The following is a 17315-nucleotide window of genomic DNA, read 5'->3' as shown; positions in this document are numbered from 1 at the left end:
TTAATCTATGCATTTTAAGACAAAAGGCGAGAACAACAACGTAATCCTAATGACTTCATTTCCAAACTGCTGGTTGGTATGACTGATACACCAATCTCTGGGTCCCACTGGAGATATCATCATGCCCCTGTTGAGCAGCCAAGACAACATTTTTAGTTACATCATCAAACAAGACGAAACTTGTTCTGAACAACACCAGATGTGTGCATGTTTGTGCAACACACATCCCCATGCAAACACATGCGAGTGAAGTCGTTGCTTTCTGGGACAAATTCTTCGCTGAAACGTTCCCGTTGTGTTTCATTGCTGCCTGTGTAAACATGACTTTCTTTTTTTTTTGGGTGTTTCACAACCATCAAATACTACAGTAAAGTTCCACCATTGCGCATTGGTAATATTGAGGAACTTGTAGATAACGTGAGTAATGAAAGTTCGTAGAAGATAGAGTTTCTCAATGTAAAAAAATGCATTTGTCAATACTTGGCTGCACAAGATCTCCTGTATGCAGATAGAATTGGTCAATACGGTGCAACAAAAGGCGATGACATGGTGTATTCTATTCAAAAGCAAACGTTCTGCTCTGTTTCACACACTTGCACGAGCAGTTTTGTGGGTAAGAAAACTGTTCTTGAAAAATCATATCATCAAAATTATTGAGTGATTTTTGCTTGCCAGTAACTACAAATGGAGGATGCTGCTTTTAGGGTTTTTATTGAAATAGTTTAAATAATCAATGTATCATCAATCTGTCGTTCCTCCATAAAGGTTTATTTAACCAAGTTAATCTGGTTTAAAAATTGATTAAATGTTAGTCCCTGCCTGGGAAACTAGCTCAATGCATCCTTCAGAGAGCCAGTGTTAATTAGACAAGGTCCTACTCCTTCTTTAATTTCCACCCTGTCCACAAAACAAGCCCGAGCCCCAAGTACAGATAATGTTCTTGCAGTGTAAACTCAGAATGAAACTGAAAGTGCAGAATCTTTAAAAAAAAAAACATCTTTATTCATATGATTAAAATTGTCTCTCTCATTCAAAATACCTGAACTTTGGATATGTATTTGCAATAAAGTGCCATTTTAAAACAATCACAAACTTGGCAGTTAAAATAAGAAGTCTTGTACCAACGTCAAACAACCATCTGGACAAAGAGTAATGAGCTGGCTTTGCAAAGCTACTGATTGGCTTGTTCAGGCTGTCAGTTATTGCTTCAACCACTGCTGGAGGAGTAGGAAGACGTGGTCGCGGGCCAGAGTCAGTTGGGGGAGATCTTGGGGTCTGGCAGGGTACATGTTGGCACAGTGGGCTGTTCCTGCATTTAAAAAAAAACAGAGCAAAATAGTAAAAGTGAGATTTTCAGAGTTACAAGAACAATTATCCACCTAATAAAAATGAAATAAGGAACAAGCACGCCATTGTTCTGCTCTGAAACAGTAGTTCAGCTTCTGTAATGTAAAGCAAACGCAAAGAAAAGTCTTACATTAAAACTTGTCTGGAAATACATGAATTCAAAAAGGATTAGTAATGAACTCCGGTAAATGAGAGGTCTACCTAAAAGGCACCTGCTATAACTCTCTATACACAAACAAGAACAAAGTGGACCTACATTACTTCTATGTATGGCTTGAATGATTTTGCCTTAATGTTTGTACCTCATGTTAATTCTTACAAATTTGAATCATGCTGTAAAACAGGCCAACTTTGCCAGATCGAACTGGCCAACTGACAATTGCACATTAACCAAAATATGAAGTAAAACTTGACTCTATTTTAACATGTAGATACAAATATTGCTTTTAAAAAATGTTTCCTGTAACTAATTCAGTCCTCTTTTAAACCTGGGTTTTTTTGGGGTTTTTTTTAAGTAGCGTAAAAAGGGAGTAAATTGACAAATGTATTGTAAGTGTAATGTAAGTTGTCAATGTAACAAGATTAACAAATATAAAACTGAGGAATAGGAATAAGGAAATGATGAGACAAAATATAATCTATAATATAATCTCACCATACTCTATCTTAAAGTTATGATAAAAAGTTGCACAGGTATATTTTGGCTTAATTTGCCCACAACTGACACCCATTCAGAGAGGGACCACCTCATTCATTCCAAATAAGGAATTTCATTGTATATGAACTTTGTAATGGATTACATTATGTGTTAATGTTAATGTGTAATCTTGGTATTTTTGGGGATATATAACCATGCACATATGAAGAAATGTGTATATATGTGCATATAGCCAATTATAATAAACGCTTTGTGTTTGTTATTTACATTGGGATCTATTGAATGTAAAAAGGGTTTAGTGTTATAAGCAAATGCTTCAGCCTACACCTTTTTGGCCAGAAACTGATTTATTTATTTATTATTGCCCTTTTGGTTTTTCACTATTTCTAATGGAGATGGAGGAGTAGAAACAGGACATATGATTATTTACTTTATTTATTCATGTGTATTTGAGTTTAGTGACTAAACAAAACTAAAATGCCAAGCCATATCTAACATCCTAGTTTGCTATTTAAAATAGAAGGTTGGATAGTAAAGGCATCATCAGTACAGTGGCTTTACTGAAGCATTTGAGGGTTTTTTGAGTCACTATTCATTTCAGAATCTTATTTCTAAACGGTAAAATATCACATTTCTTTTGAGAAAATCAGTGCTTTTCTACCTCCACCTATTATTCTTTGTATACATATTCTTTCACACCTTTGATGAAAACAGCAGGGAGGTAAGCCGTGATGTCCTGGGTGATCCCCAATGCATGCCAGGGATCGATGGACCCATTGGGAAAAACTATCCTGGTGGAGCGGATATCATAGCCGCCGTAATACTCATTGGTCTGGACTATGGCCTCGGCCAGCTGCTCGGCGCTGACATTGAAGTAGTCCATGCACTGTTTCACATGATACCTGGATGAGAGGATACAATTAGAAAAAGGCTAGGAGAAATCAAATGGCCATGGCATAATGATGTGCTAGACAGGGGGGACAGAGCAGGAATAAATACTTATGAGTTTAATTCAAGAGACAAAATGTTAAGTGCACTTACGGAAGAGGGAAGCCAGCGAATGGTTGGTTGGGCGAATCGGTGCTCTGGTAAAATCCAAATTCAGTGCAGGTCTGATAGACCCACTGTCTCCCTGACAACACACACACACACACACACACAGACACACAATTTATTCATTGGGTTTGTAGACAACACTGGGCAGGTCAAGCTAAATACAATGAGGTAAAAAAAAGTCCCTTTCCTCAAAAAGAAGAATTCACTTTCAGTTTTTCAGGTCTTATTAAAAGAGGTAAGTAGTGCAACCGAAACCCACACGACAAGGGGAAAGGGGGGGGGGGGGGGGTGTTAGGGTTAGGGTTAGGGGAGGTTTGGGAAGAATTTTATGCACATGCAACCCAGTGGGTTTCAAAGAGACCACTTCCTGTCCCAGTGATCCCCCTCCTCCACTACTCCTACTCATGAAACTGAAGCTGAGGGTTGGATTAATGGCTACAATGTGGAATATAGACAACCAGTTTTTGGTTAAACGTGCTTAACCCAGACACTACCTCCATTCTTTGAATAGTCCACTTTCCTTTTCAAATTCTATTGTTTCAGAGCCAGATGAAAACTTTGTATTGTTATTTAATATAATATTACACCAAGATCATGACCACACACAGTATTTGGGTGGCTTAAAATCAACCTCAAGTCAAGACAGTAAAGACATAACTTTAGGTTCTTCCCATCATTCCAGGAGGTATTTAGTATTTAAATGTATTTTGGTGCACCCACTTTACCAAGTCCCTACCATCTTTTATTTCTTCTATAGTGAGTAATACACCACTATCCCAAAAAAGCCTCTCAACAACACCCAAAAATGGGTCTTGCTGGGTCATGATTGTAACCACATCCCATCTTCAACACACAACCGGTCCTGTGGCCGGGTTATATTCCGGTCTCCTGAGGCTACTGATGATGGAGAAATTGGCGTTACGCTTGATTGCTCACTGTATTATTTTCAGGCGACATTGGAACATTTTGTGACATCACATTGTCTATGCAGGAAAAAAAACATACCACCTGACAACCTCACAACAAAATGTACCCCAGACGTACAAAGTGTGTAAAAATAGTTTTTAAAAGTTACTGAGGTAAGAACAGACCAAAATAGCTTTATTTACACACGGAAATATACCGTTCCCCAGCAGTACATGTCCATACCCACCTCCCGATGCAGCTGGCCCATCCCAGGATGTATTAGTCATGGCTTTGAGGTTGCTATTGAAGCTGGCGTCCAGGCAATTTATTGAGAAGGTTTCTAACATGAGACGGGTTACAGCAGCATATCGGGCATAAGGATCTCCAAGGGAGGTGTCAGCCATCACTCCACAAAGCACCTGGATGGTGATGTTGGTACCCATCACGCCCTACATGGACACAAAACCACCATGTCAAAAAAAAGGACGGAAAACATCTAATTAGTTAAGGTTATGTGGCTTTTCTTATCACCTCTTCAGTATATCACGTGAACATAATTTCATCCAAATTTAGCTCCAAATTGGATGATTATAGAGTCATTTATGAACACTTCCTGTGGCTGGGCTTATTCCCTGAACTGTGACTGAAAGATTGACGAGAACAGGAGATATAAACTAATGTTTCCCACATAATTCACACAAGTGTACACATGATGAAATTATCCTAATTTTATAGCTGAGAGAGGACAACTTCAAAACAAAAACATGAAGAAATAAAAGAGGTGTAAACATGTCCTACTTCCAGGGGGGTGATTCACAATTAACAAGATAAAAACTAACATGAGTTTACTACTAGGGAGATAAGTGTTTTCTCATGTGTTTTTTAGCTACAAACTCTCTGTGCCACTCTGATAATAGTGTAGAATAAGCCAACTGATTGCCCTGAATACAGCTGTAGAAAAGCATCTATTGTCCTCAATGTATTCTACATTTTAGTCACACAATAACAAGACTCAACATTCTGACATTTTGAAACATTTCCTTTTGAAATGTTTCAAAGGGAAAAAACATTAAGAAAAAGAGAAAACCTAAATTCACTGAAAACATCAAAGGGATAAGATTTTTTTTTTTTGTAATGATGCTGTAGTATCTTCTGACATTTACACGGTGCTTTTACACACTCACACACACCGATGGGAGCAATTAGGGGTTCGGTATCTTATCCACCGACACTTTGACATGCAGTCAGGAGGAGTCGGGGATCAAACCCTAAACCCTTTGATTAGTGGACGGCTCTACTTCCTAAACCACAGCCACCCTCGCAACTTGAGGGGCAGGTGTGTTTGTGAGTTTGAGTGAGTTTGTGTACCTGACTGTTTCGCAATAGAAATCATTGTGGTTTTTTCCCACGTGCAAGCCTCCAGGCAGAAGGTCATTTTCTCATTTTTGTTCACTGCCACCCAACAATTTGCCTGGTTAAAGGAGCAGTTCACTCAAATTGAGAGGGGCATGGTCATGTAAGACTGAAACTATAAACAGTGGTAATACCGCAAGAGATGAGAGAGAAATTACGTTCGTGCATATGTCAGCTAACTGGAGTTTCATTATGAAGTATTATGCCTATGGTCAATTCAGTTTTCCCTACATACTAAACTTAACTGCCAATAATTTTCTTCATAATCACATGTAGGCTACTTAGACACTATTCACTTTAATGGTGCTTTCTCTTACTGTGTATTAAACAACAATACATGTCCATGTCCAACAACTGTTCTTACTTAAATCTCAATATTTAAGTTAGAACTTTAAGGCTGCAATAAGAGATTTCTATGATGTATTTTCGTTGTTTAATCTTTATTTGATTGAGTGTTTTCAATGCTTATAGGGAAACAAAATATTGTCAAATGTTAACACTGGACTCCCAATTGAAACATACAATCAAAAATCTATCATAGAAAAGGTTATTGTTAAGATATGAATAATGCCATAGGCTTTCCTGCCATAATCAATAGGCATGTGTATGCATCATAGGGGGTTTACAATATATAACAACCTTAAGGATAAGCAGTGCTCAAGTTCTATACCAGAAATGTCAAATATACAGCTGGCAGGCCAGAACTGGCCCACCAAGGGGTCCAATTTGTCCCACTGGATAACTTAAAGTATGAAAATTGCAGAAAAGTAAAGTTTTTCAATAAATCATGCGGCTATTCTCACTTACTTTCACTTTTCATTCACAGTCAAGGCTTCTGATTGGACGTCCAACTTGATAATTGACTTGTAATGTGATTCAGATTTGATGGACAAATTTTACCTTGGAGGGCTCAGACATATTCCATCAGTATCTCTTAACAGGGTACCCCTAGATGGTTTTACTGGCTTAGCCCACTCGAGATCAAATTGAACTGTATGTGACCCTTGAACTAAAATGAGTTTGACGGCCCTGTTCTATACAGATCAAAACTATCTTTGCATGAATAAGAAGGTTAGCCCAATGCTTAGACAAGGCCGTTCATCGGAACTGATGGATAGTAGTAGCGAACCCCTCTCTCTATACCCACAATGCCCTTAAAATGGTACCATGGCTACACAGTGTCATTAGTCCAACATTATTCCAGGTATAAACTTGCCTCGAAACAAAAAATGTTGCAGGAATGAGAGTTGCACGAGTAAACCGTTGGCAGAGCCTATAAATGAGTCCATACTACTATCCCATCATGCATCTTCTACTCTGAGTAAAAAGAGGAGCTGTTAGTACTTGTTGTGCAAGCTGTAGTGTTACATAATGCCGTTCCGTATTTTATAAAGCACCCCATTGATAACCCCTCGACTGTGAAGCTACCGCTCTGACTCTTCTGATTGAGTTACACATCGCTCCTACTTCATAAACAAATTCCTCGGTGGTACCTAAAACCTGGTAGTTTGCTCTATACCCGGCCCTTTGTGTCACAGAGGCAGCTGTTGGCTGTGTTTGTCCACTAGTGCTGTGGACTCGGTGGACTCTGTGGCCCACCGCTCCTCTCGGTTCTTTTATAAGCGTCTCTTTAGCTCGGGGCGACAGGAAACCAGAGAGACCAAAGAGTCTTTTGTTACTTTTTCACATCAGCTTATTGGTAACCGGACTCACGTCTCCTCAAGGCACCAGGGGGGACAGAGAGGGGATGGGATGAAGAAAGAGGAGGGAAAAAGAGGGGTAATTTGTAAAAATGGGCACCAAGAAGAGAAAAAAAAAAGAGGTGACAGATGTTACAGATAATAAGAAAAAGGAGACAAGCAGTGCACTACATTTGGGAACTGTACAGTATATGAGTCATTAGGGAGTTTGTGGAACAGCTTTAAGATTTTCCACATGTTAGGGACTAGGGTTGGGCAATGTATCAATATCTACAATTTATTGCACAATATAATTTTACTACTGGATTGTTTCAGTATTGTGGATTATGATACTTTGTTGTCCGTATTAGCAATATGAAAAAATAAGTCAGAGATAATGTTAAATGGAGAAGATTGACACCACTTCTATATCTATACTCTAAACATAAAGCTAAAATCACTAGCTGGTTAGCCTAGCTTAGCTTAAAATCTGAAAACAGAGGGAAAGGGTTAGGGTTAGGGTTAGGGTTAACACCTAACATTTTGTTTGTTTAATTCATACAAAAATTGAAGTGTAAAGACGACAACTTGTGGTTTTATGGAGATTTATCTGCTGGACAATTTCTTGGCTGGAAGCAGTGATGTCCTGGACCGTCTGCTACAGTATTTGCCTGGTAACCTCGTGGTGACAAAAAGACTACAAGGTGCTATGTTGTTATCTTTGGATACAGACAAGCTAGCTGGTCCCGTATTTATTTCCTTTTGTTTTCTTTAGTTTCTTTCCTGTGTCTGCTTGCCAAGCTAAACCAACCCTTGGTTAGCTGTAGCTTCACACTTGTATAGACATGAGAGTGATATCAAGCTTCTCATTTTGCTCTCAGCAGAACACAAATAACCATATTTCCCAAAATGTCAGCCAAAGTTTCAGTTTTCCATTATGCAGGCAGTGTGATGGAAACCACCAGTGTGATGGAAATCACCATATGGTGATATACAAAAAATTCTGAAAAAAAGTCTTCTGATCATGCATCTTATCCAGTACCCCGTTGCTCACTAGGTTTTGACAGACTCATTATACTGTCTGTGTAAGACCAGTATTGTTAAAAATGTGATATCAGCAACCAGTGTCCACACTCATTTTACAGTTAAATGACAATAATGCAGATTGATTTACTGCAGAAATATTCAATTCTACACATGGTGTTCATGTTGAAACCATTATCCCAAATTGATTATCATGCACCATTTTCAAATTTCATTCTCAGTTTTTATTCTCACCAGTGTTATTGTCATTACATGGGTTTCATTGGAGGACCACCATTGTTGATTATGTTTCATATGTTTTTCTACTGTAAGAATATCAATCAAGTTTTCTTACAGTCTTCAAAAACATAGTCTAACCATACTCCCACTGTCCAATGTCCTTACTCATTTTACCCTGGGTCACAAGCCACAGAACTATAGGTTTAAAAGAGGGCATCACTTTTCTTATAAAGATAAAGACATGAGCAAGCAACCAGCCCTTGAGACAACCCTGGAGACGTTCTTGCATGACAGTATTTCTGGGCCTCTCGCTGTTAGACAATGGAGGGTTTATTATGTTTCAGTATACTGCTTGGGCTGTCTGCAACCCTCCTTCACCTCATAGCTGCTTTCCACTCAACCAAGACTAGACAAAGGTTCTCAACAAATTCCTTTTTAATGTCTCCTTCTACTGAATCAGGTCAACTTTGCATAAATCACGTCACATCCAATGCATTGTTTTAAAATAAGTTGTCCAATCTCTCTATTGGGTCTGGCCACTGACACATTTTGAAAAAAGGTTTCCTCTATCTTATTTCAACCAATGAATTTTTCCCAATGGTGCTGTTCATATCATCAATATATCAATTATGTAAAATTGTAGGGGGGATTTTAGTGATTGATTTCTAAGTTAAATTATTTGTAGTTGTCTTTGATGCATTAGGACAATGCTGGTGAGACCTGCATTAAGATGAAAATATGCCTATAGTGATGCAACTGATGAAATTATGGTTAGAATCAGTCAGCATGATTGGGGTCTACATTGAAAATGGCTGGATTATCTTTGAAGAAGCTGAAAATCTGTTGAGCCTCTAAATACTCTAAATGTTTGTTTAGTCTTTCTAACCCTTGGGCTGCAAATAATACTTATTTTGGCATGAAAATGATAGAATTATTGCAATAGTTCTACATTTTGGAAAATAAATCTATGTGCTTCGCTCTCAAACTACTTCTTGGCTGTGTGCAATGACATCCTGGAGTCTATGCTGGTTACCTGGCAACCTTACAGCTGCCTCCCCCCTTTATCTAGAACTGTCATTTTACATTTTGGTTTTGGTGTGGATCAAAAAACACAAGATACAACATGTCAGTCAGGAGAGCTTTCTCCCCCTGTTTTCAGTCTTTATGCTAAGCTTAACCAAGCAGCTGCTGGTTGTAACTTCATGATAGACAAACATGAGACTGCTAGCCTACTCCATTGCTCCTGTTGCAGCTGTAAAATGGTAGATACATTGTTTTGAGCATCACATAAGTCCTGTGGCAGGCATTAGCATTGTATGAACTCATTGGCAAGGCTTTGAATGTGACAGATGTTCATTAATATGTAAAAGTTCCACACTGCAGGTTTAAGAAGTGTAGGATCCAGTGTTTTTGTAACTTGATCTCACCTAGGGACAAAAATGAGGAAAACTCAACCTGTGCTGCATCAGTTTTATTCTTTTTTAAAATTGGTTGTTTGGACATCCTGCAAGTTTATGGGAGTGTCACTGGAGTGCCCCATTAAAGACACCAACTGTTGGCACAATATATAAGCTTTTGATTGCTTCGATCCAAAACCCAGCACTGTCTGCCTCCAAAAATCTGTGTTTTACTGATGTTTTAATGGTGTTATTTGGCTTTATGTCTTTTCTCTCTTACCTCAAACCCCCTGTTGTCTTCATTGTACTGGACCACATCCATGAAGTTGCCAGCCAGCGTTTCCAGGAAGTAGGCAGAGTCCATCTCTGTCTGGATCTGCAATTTGGAACACAATCTGGAAGGGGGAGAGGAGAGAAGAGAGGGAGGAAAGAAGAAAGAGGGGGTTACATGGGTAGAGTAGAGGATAGAACAAGAGGGCAGAAGGCAGAGGGAAAGGAAGCAAGGGAACAAGAGGATGGAGGAGGAAGGGGAAAATGGGGGTTAATAAAGGTGGAAGAGTTGGGGAGACAGAGAGTTCTTTTCCTGTGTCCTCAGGAAAAAAGAACTAATTGAAAGAACACATCTAGCAACCAACAAGTGTTTCGAGCGTGTTACTACCCATCATAACCACCAAGACATTTCTTTAGAGCAGCTGCCACCACAGATAATTGGTGAGGCAATCTGCAATCCAAAACCAATCAGACTGTGTTGAGGGAATAAAGCCTTTCCCACAAGAAGGGAGGGTCTGAACAGTTAATTTAGCTTGTGAGTGGAACAGTGATTCATTCAGTGCATACACAGATACTGATTAGGGTCGTCTGTCAAGTTGGCAGTAATGAGGTACAGTGTCAAAGTGGAAACGACAACGTTCCTTATAATTTAACTGAGAGCCAGTGTGTTAAGATGTAGACGTGCATGAGTGCCTATAAAAAAAGACTGAGGTGATAAAAATATGGCTTCCTCAACCGATTTATCGTTCGTATTCTCACTCTGGCAAGTTGAAGTAATGCTGCCGATTTTAGAAACGACTCATCTGTGTGTCTGTGGGGTGAAAGATACTTCCATCATGATGAAATCATGACGCAAGTGCTGTATTCTCTGAGGAACTGTGGTTTGGAAGCCGGACAAGCCTCAAAACCACCTTTTGTGACCTTTGTGTGTTTGTGCCTGCATGAGAACATGTCTGCATCTACGTTCTGCACGATCTGCGAGAAAATAAAAAGTGTCCAATGTGGTCAGGGCAGTGCAGACACAAAGACAAGTGTGTCTCCATGACAGCATTACATTTGTCAGACTGGCCGTGCAACTATAAAAGCCATTTAAGCTTTACAATTCATCATGCTGACTGACCGTACAGTCACTATAACAACCTAAAATACGCAAATATAAAGTAACACCAGAGACAGCCCATGACTGCAGACATAGCACCAGCATGCTAAGAATAACTCCATGCTTACAGTATCGAAACAAAACAATGAAAAGCACTGAGAGAGAAAATAACGTCACAAGAGAAAATGTCAAAGATAAATGCTGGGGTGAGTCACATTTGGTTAAACAGAAGCCAAAGACCATTGTACAGGGTCAATTCACCCAAATAAGTAATAAAAACATATTTTCTCACTTTGCTTGGAGCCATGCAGATAGTTTTGTTATTTTTGTGCCCAGGTTTAGAGACATTCATCACTGATATTTCTGACATTACCTCAGCGCAATGGCAACAAATATAAATTACATCTTTAAAAGTACATCTTTAAAAATTTCAACATCGATATCTCAGACCTCACTATGAACCCTTGTGGTGACACCAGCAATATTCCCAGCATATCCGTTTTATCAGACATGAATCTCAAGTGCGATTATCTCAAAATCTTGGCAGTTAATATCAAAACTATCTATATGGCAAGATTCCTCTAGAGCCATATGACAAAGTATGTTTTCGTAACACCTTTTGAGAAGTACTTTGCACTTCTACTAGAATTGTATCATGCAGGGTGTAAAGCCTGCAACAACTTAAAACTTGGACAAAATAATAATCATCATTATGAATGAATACCTGCGTGTGGAAATGTTCAGTTTGGTTTAAGGGCTTACCATAGACAATCAATGTAGTGTTGTTCAATCATACAATAAACACAAGTTATCGCATCTGCATCACATCACGGGTGGATGACACTGTCTGGCTGGCTCATACTCTTAATTCGGGTATCTGCCCATTGTATTACAAACAGATGAGTCTGAGACTAAATTAGACCCTCTCTGGAGCAGGTCCGACATTCCAGAGTCCCAGGCTCAGTCCAAAAGGCCTCGAGGACGCTCATCATGCTGTAACAGGACCTGACTCAAACCAGGACCCAATACAACCCCCGCTGCTCTTTGAACTACATAGCTCCAGCTGTCACTACAGTCCACCTGATCTCATACTAACCCTATACCTACTCTCATATAACCGCATTGAGCTCGGAATATTTGAATGTGGGAAACATGCTTGTTTGCTTTCTATACCAAGAGTTACATGTGAAAATTGATATCACTCTTACAGCTGTTTATGAAATATGATGCAACAGCCAGAAGTTACTTAGCTTAGCTTAGCATGAAGACAGGGAATAAGCTAACCTGTTTACAACAATTTGTGGTTTTACAGGGGGCTATCTGTGCAACCACTTCTTGGCCAATGCAGTGATTTCCCAGATCCTTGTTTTCACTTTGAGTTTTCCAGGCAACTGGTGTCTCCGGGAATTCACTGCACCCTGCCAAGATATAGTCCAGTCTTTATAGAGATACAAATTGCCCTGTTTTTGTACGTATTAAACAAAACAGATATTAAGTCTTAATTGGAGAGCTTTAGAGTTCTTGGTAAGTCATTTATGCTACTTCTGCACAGAGCTTTCCATACACATGGTTAGCTGTTTGTTTCCCTGTTTCCAGACTGTATGCTAAGCTAAGCTAAATGTTGTTTGGCTGTAGCTTCGTATTTAATGGATGGACATGAGAATGGTATCAATCGTTTCTGAATTTCCAAAAATGTCAAACAATCAATTTAAGACAGTATCCCCAAATAACAACAATACATTATACACATAGCCTAATTTACTGATTGCCACAAAACTGCAACAACCATTCTTGTACAAATGTGTACAGGACAGCTAGCTATCAGACCTACAGCTTTCATCACATTCTCCATGTTCTTTGTCTGTGATTTGACAGCCAAGACGTTCTATAAATCTTTACTACAGCTGATTTCACATTTGATTGAAGTTTTCTGCTTTAACAAGTTTAACGAGGTCATCAAAGTTCCTTTACTATGAGAATAACAGAGGTCTAATTTGTCCTGCCCTAAAATTAGCAAAAAAAGCTGAGAGAAGAATGAGATGTTCACACAGTCCTGTCGAGAGGTCTAATTAAGCAACGTAAAAATCACTGTACTGTGTGTTCAGGTGCACTGAAATGTGCAGTTCAAGAGTCAACTATACCAGGCTGTACTAGTTAAAAGTTATTTGGCTGTTTCAAGTAAAAAATTATGGAATTGAATGAATTCTAACAAAGAAAAAAGAAAAAAAATCCAACAAATGTAATCAAATATTGAATAGTAAAAATATAATAATAATAATAATAATAATAATAATAATAATAATAAATGTAATTTGTATTGCACTTTACATTTCAACAATCTCAAAGTATCCGAAAGTTTACATGCAGATATCATGTATTACAAATGATTACCTTATGTTCTTATGACTGAACTGACAACATATCATAATTTAAATCCCCATCTCATACCAGCTTACTCAAGACATCATGTTTGGCTGGTTATTTAGTTGAGATTACATTTATCAGTCCGATATTTTAAAAAAGTCTTGTAATGCTATTCCTACTTCCAGATCTTTTAAGATGACGTTCATCATCCCAAGCCTTGTCCCTTCACATTCTGCTGTTCGTTACATGATAGTGAATGTATGGTTACAAAGAGTATTGGTACTGTACTGGAAATCTTTGGTGATGTTGTCATAGGTCTTGGGGTCTTTGAGGCGTTCCACAAGGGTATCTGAAGCCTTTTTCACCAGTAGGGGGCACTCTGCGTTTTCTGAAGCCAGCGAACGCCACACAACCTCTAAGTACTCTGGTAAAACATGGAGACAGAGGGAGAGGTGGACACTCAAACTTGGGCTGCTATAAAAAAAAGACCAAAATAATACACAAAAAGGCAGTTAAACATACAGGACTATTTTGAGCAACTGTAAATGCACCAATTCGTCATCGAAGAACGTGTGAATGAAGCGCTATTCAAGTGCTTGGAAAGTATTTATTTAAAAAAGGATTTGGGCAAGGTTGAAAATGAAATGATGAGTCTTCACAGTTTACAACACACTAATAACAGCCTCTCACGGGAGAAACTTCACATAACAATATCTTGGAATATTTCCACATGGAGTGAAAGCCAAGCTCTTACTGGTAATAATGCTGACTAACTGCTGTTGTTTTGGGAAATAAGAACCGTGTGGTGCAATCGGAAGGGGCATTAAAAAGATAGCCGACGTCAGTACACCGTGTATACTCTTCTTTGTGTGTTTTGTCTCAGATATTTTCTTAACAGTCAAAAGGGAATGTGGTTCAATTGTGTTTGATAGTGTCTCCAAGATAGCGTGAGCGTGTGGGTGGAACAGCATAGGTCCATGTTCAAAGCCACTTTGACCTTGATTCCAGCCTGCTGTCTTCCGGAGGAAAACAAAGAACTCAGCCAAACACAACACAGACACAGATAGAGAATGGACCATTCCCCATCTTTGATCTGTCTGGAACTCTTACTTCCAAAACAGTGAGCAAAACTAGAAAAATGCTGTGAATTTCATATTAACTCTTGGAGTGTTCTATAGAGTTGTTGATCCTGTAATACACAGTAGGAATTCCAGGCCAAATCAGTTCAGAATAAAAGGTTTTCTTTCTAAAAAAAATAAGTGCTGTAGAGCTGAATTTAATACTGAAACATTCAGTCATCTTTTGTGTGCTATTTAATTTGTTTCCTGATAGCAAATCTATCTATATTCCTTGATTTCATTATAAAGTTTGGCATAAACCTCTGTTCATCAAAAAGGAAATTTTGTGTATGAGGACTATACTTTATAAGGTGAGAATGAAGACCGATTTAAATGTGTGTGTCATATGTTATAATGTCTCTTTGTACCTGGAAAGTTGACAGTAGCATGAACAGGTGCGCTGGTGGCCACAGAGGCATGTACCAGGTGAGGGTACTTCAGCCTGAACCAAGCAGCAAGAGAGCCCGGATACGACCCGCCAAATGCCACCCACTTCCTGTTTGACAGCCCTTTGGCCTCCCCAATTTCGGTGCGGAAGTGAGCCAGGTCAGCCAATGCCTGACGACTACTGAGGAAGCGTAGACTGTCTGTGCTCAGGTCACTAAATGGAGAGAAGAGAGAATGCATCCATCATTTAGTCTATACAAAATACTACCAGAAAGTACTGTCTTTATGTGAATGCAGAGCTGCCACCTAGTGGCGAAACATCAGCTACTGCACACATCAGGAACATGAAGCTGGTGGTTTGTATGCCCTTTTGTTGATCTCACAGTATTGTGCAACCAGAGTTATTGAAAGTTCTCAATGTGCTGTGAACACATGAGGGTGATGCAGACGGTTGCTCTGTGTCACAGTCCATACTGTATTTCCACTGGGAAACTAATGGACTGATTTCATTTAATGTCATTCTACAGCACGTGGCAACATTACAGTTTAAGAAGCTTAACAGCTGAGGTGAATGAACTGAAACCAAATTTTCTGCCTTGGAAGCAACCATTGTGAAAGTAATGGATAAGCAGAATTCATAAACAAAAGTAACTGACATGGACGTTTAATGTATGGCTCTATGGTGCAACAGCAATGATTTTTTCTTACTGCAGTATCATACTGTTTAGTGTTTACACTGCTTAAGTCTGGCAGACGCTTCAGCAGCCTTAAAGCTCTGACAAACAGGCTGAGGAGGAGTTTTTATCCTCAGGGTGTTAGAACTGTTAATGTGGAAACGTAGTATTCTGTAACATTAAGGTGCTGTTTCTCAAATAGACATTAAGACTAGTCCTAGACTAAAGACAAATATCCATTGAGAAACAACGTATGTCTTAAACTTAATCCTTGTCTGGGAAATCATATGCCATTCATCCATTTATCTATACTTAAATGCCTAGTTATGTTTTTTACACATGTAATGTGTCTTTAAATCTTTCTCTGTAGAGCTACCAGAATGTCATATACTGAAAAATCATACACCACTGTACATCCCTTTATGTTAAATAAAACATTTGAGATATTACATCAAACAGCTTTAACACTTATAGGTTGTTTTCTTTGTTACAAGGCAAAGTGACACATGAACGAAACTGTGAAAGTGAAACTAACAATACGAAACTATTTTGTGTTCACACTGATAAGAAATACAGGATTTACTAACACCTGTACTGCAAAAACTAACTTTCTCTGGTGTTCATGCTGGTCAGACTTTTAATAAACTTCTCTGAAGAAGCTTGGAGTGAATACAACCTCAAACAAAAACCAAACCAGCAAGGTCAAACATACACTGTTGGGTGACTATTCCCATAGAAGCGATGCTCCAACATCAAGCAAAGAGCTCCCAGTTTCTCAGCATAGGTGAGCCAGGTGCCACTCTCCATCCATGCTGGATTGGCTGGGCCCTCTCCACCTATCATCAGGAACACTGGGCCACCTGGCTTGTAGAAGGCATCATTCACAAAGTACCTCTGAGAAATGACAAAAGAAGGGACGGTTATGTAGACAGGGAAGTGTCAGGGGCCAGTTTTGCATCAGTGCACATAGTCTTTACAATAGGCCAAGAAGGTACATTTCTTAACATATGGAAAGATACAGGATAAGCATGATCTGAACACTTTAATTTCAATCTTTTATAGGACACACATAACACATGACCAGACTTACTTGCTTCCACACTCTACTGTCTGCACCATCGAAGTGATTCAGTTTCTGAGTGAACCACAGTTCCTTAAACGCATCTTCATTTCTGGTATCCTGCACTCCGGTAAATTTCCTGCAGCCCTTAAAGTGTCCCTCTCCCAAAACAAAGAGAGTCAACAAAAAACATATTGTTGCTTTACACACAGGTAACCCACACGTCTGCTGTATAGCCATATTGATATAGACTGGGGAAACAGTCAGGGACATGTGATCTCACGTGGTCATGTGACTTCTTCTTTTTCTGCTACTTCAAATCACTTGCAAAAAAGTGGGAGATATGACTTTCCTGCGCCTTTCCAAATTACATTGTAATACCTGCAGGTATTTCTTACCATACATAATTTTTAGGGAACTCACTTGATCATTTTTGAGTATTCTGAGTTTGTCTGTATTATAATAATTATTATTATTATAATAATTATTATTATTATATTCTTCACATATATGGACACACATTTGTTTGAATGAGACTCTGTCTGTTGTAAATGTATCACGTATGTGATGTGTGAAAAACACTGCTAAACACTATCATAAAATCGGAGTTTTAAATAGTTCTGA

At 38.8% G+C, this 17315-nt stretch overlaps 1 protein-coding gene across 1 annotated transcript; it reads right to left on the bottom strand.

The window, feature by feature from the left end:
• Window positions 1–819: 819 nt before the first annotated feature.
• On the bottom strand, window positions 820–16931 carry prss16 (serine protease 16). The gene is made up of 9 exons (XM_053320121.1): window positions 16722–16931; window positions 16344–16525; window positions 14939–15171; window positions 13741–13876; window positions 10000–10114; window positions 4215–4416; window positions 3047–3137; window positions 2705–2907; window positions 820–1309 (listed from the first exon to the last, which is right to left on the bottom strand). The coding sequence occupies exons 1-9, from the start codon at window positions 16929–16931 to the stop codon at window positions 1200–1202; spliced, it is 1482 nt and encodes a 493-aa protein (XP_053176096.1). The 3' UTR covers window positions 820–1199.
• Between the last annotated feature and the right edge of the window lie 384 nt (window positions 16932–17315).

The sequence above is a fragment of the Scomber japonicus genome, chromosome 6 (assembly GCF_027409825.1).
Source record: "Scomber japonicus isolate fScoJap1 chromosome 6, fScoJap1.pri, whole genome shotgun sequence".
Lineage (NCBI taxonomy): Eukaryota > Metazoa > Chordata > Actinopteri > Scombriformes > Scombridae > Scomber > Scomber japonicus.
The sequence above is the reverse complement of the archived record's forward strand: the minus strand, read 5'-3'. Positions and strand labels throughout refer to the sequence as shown.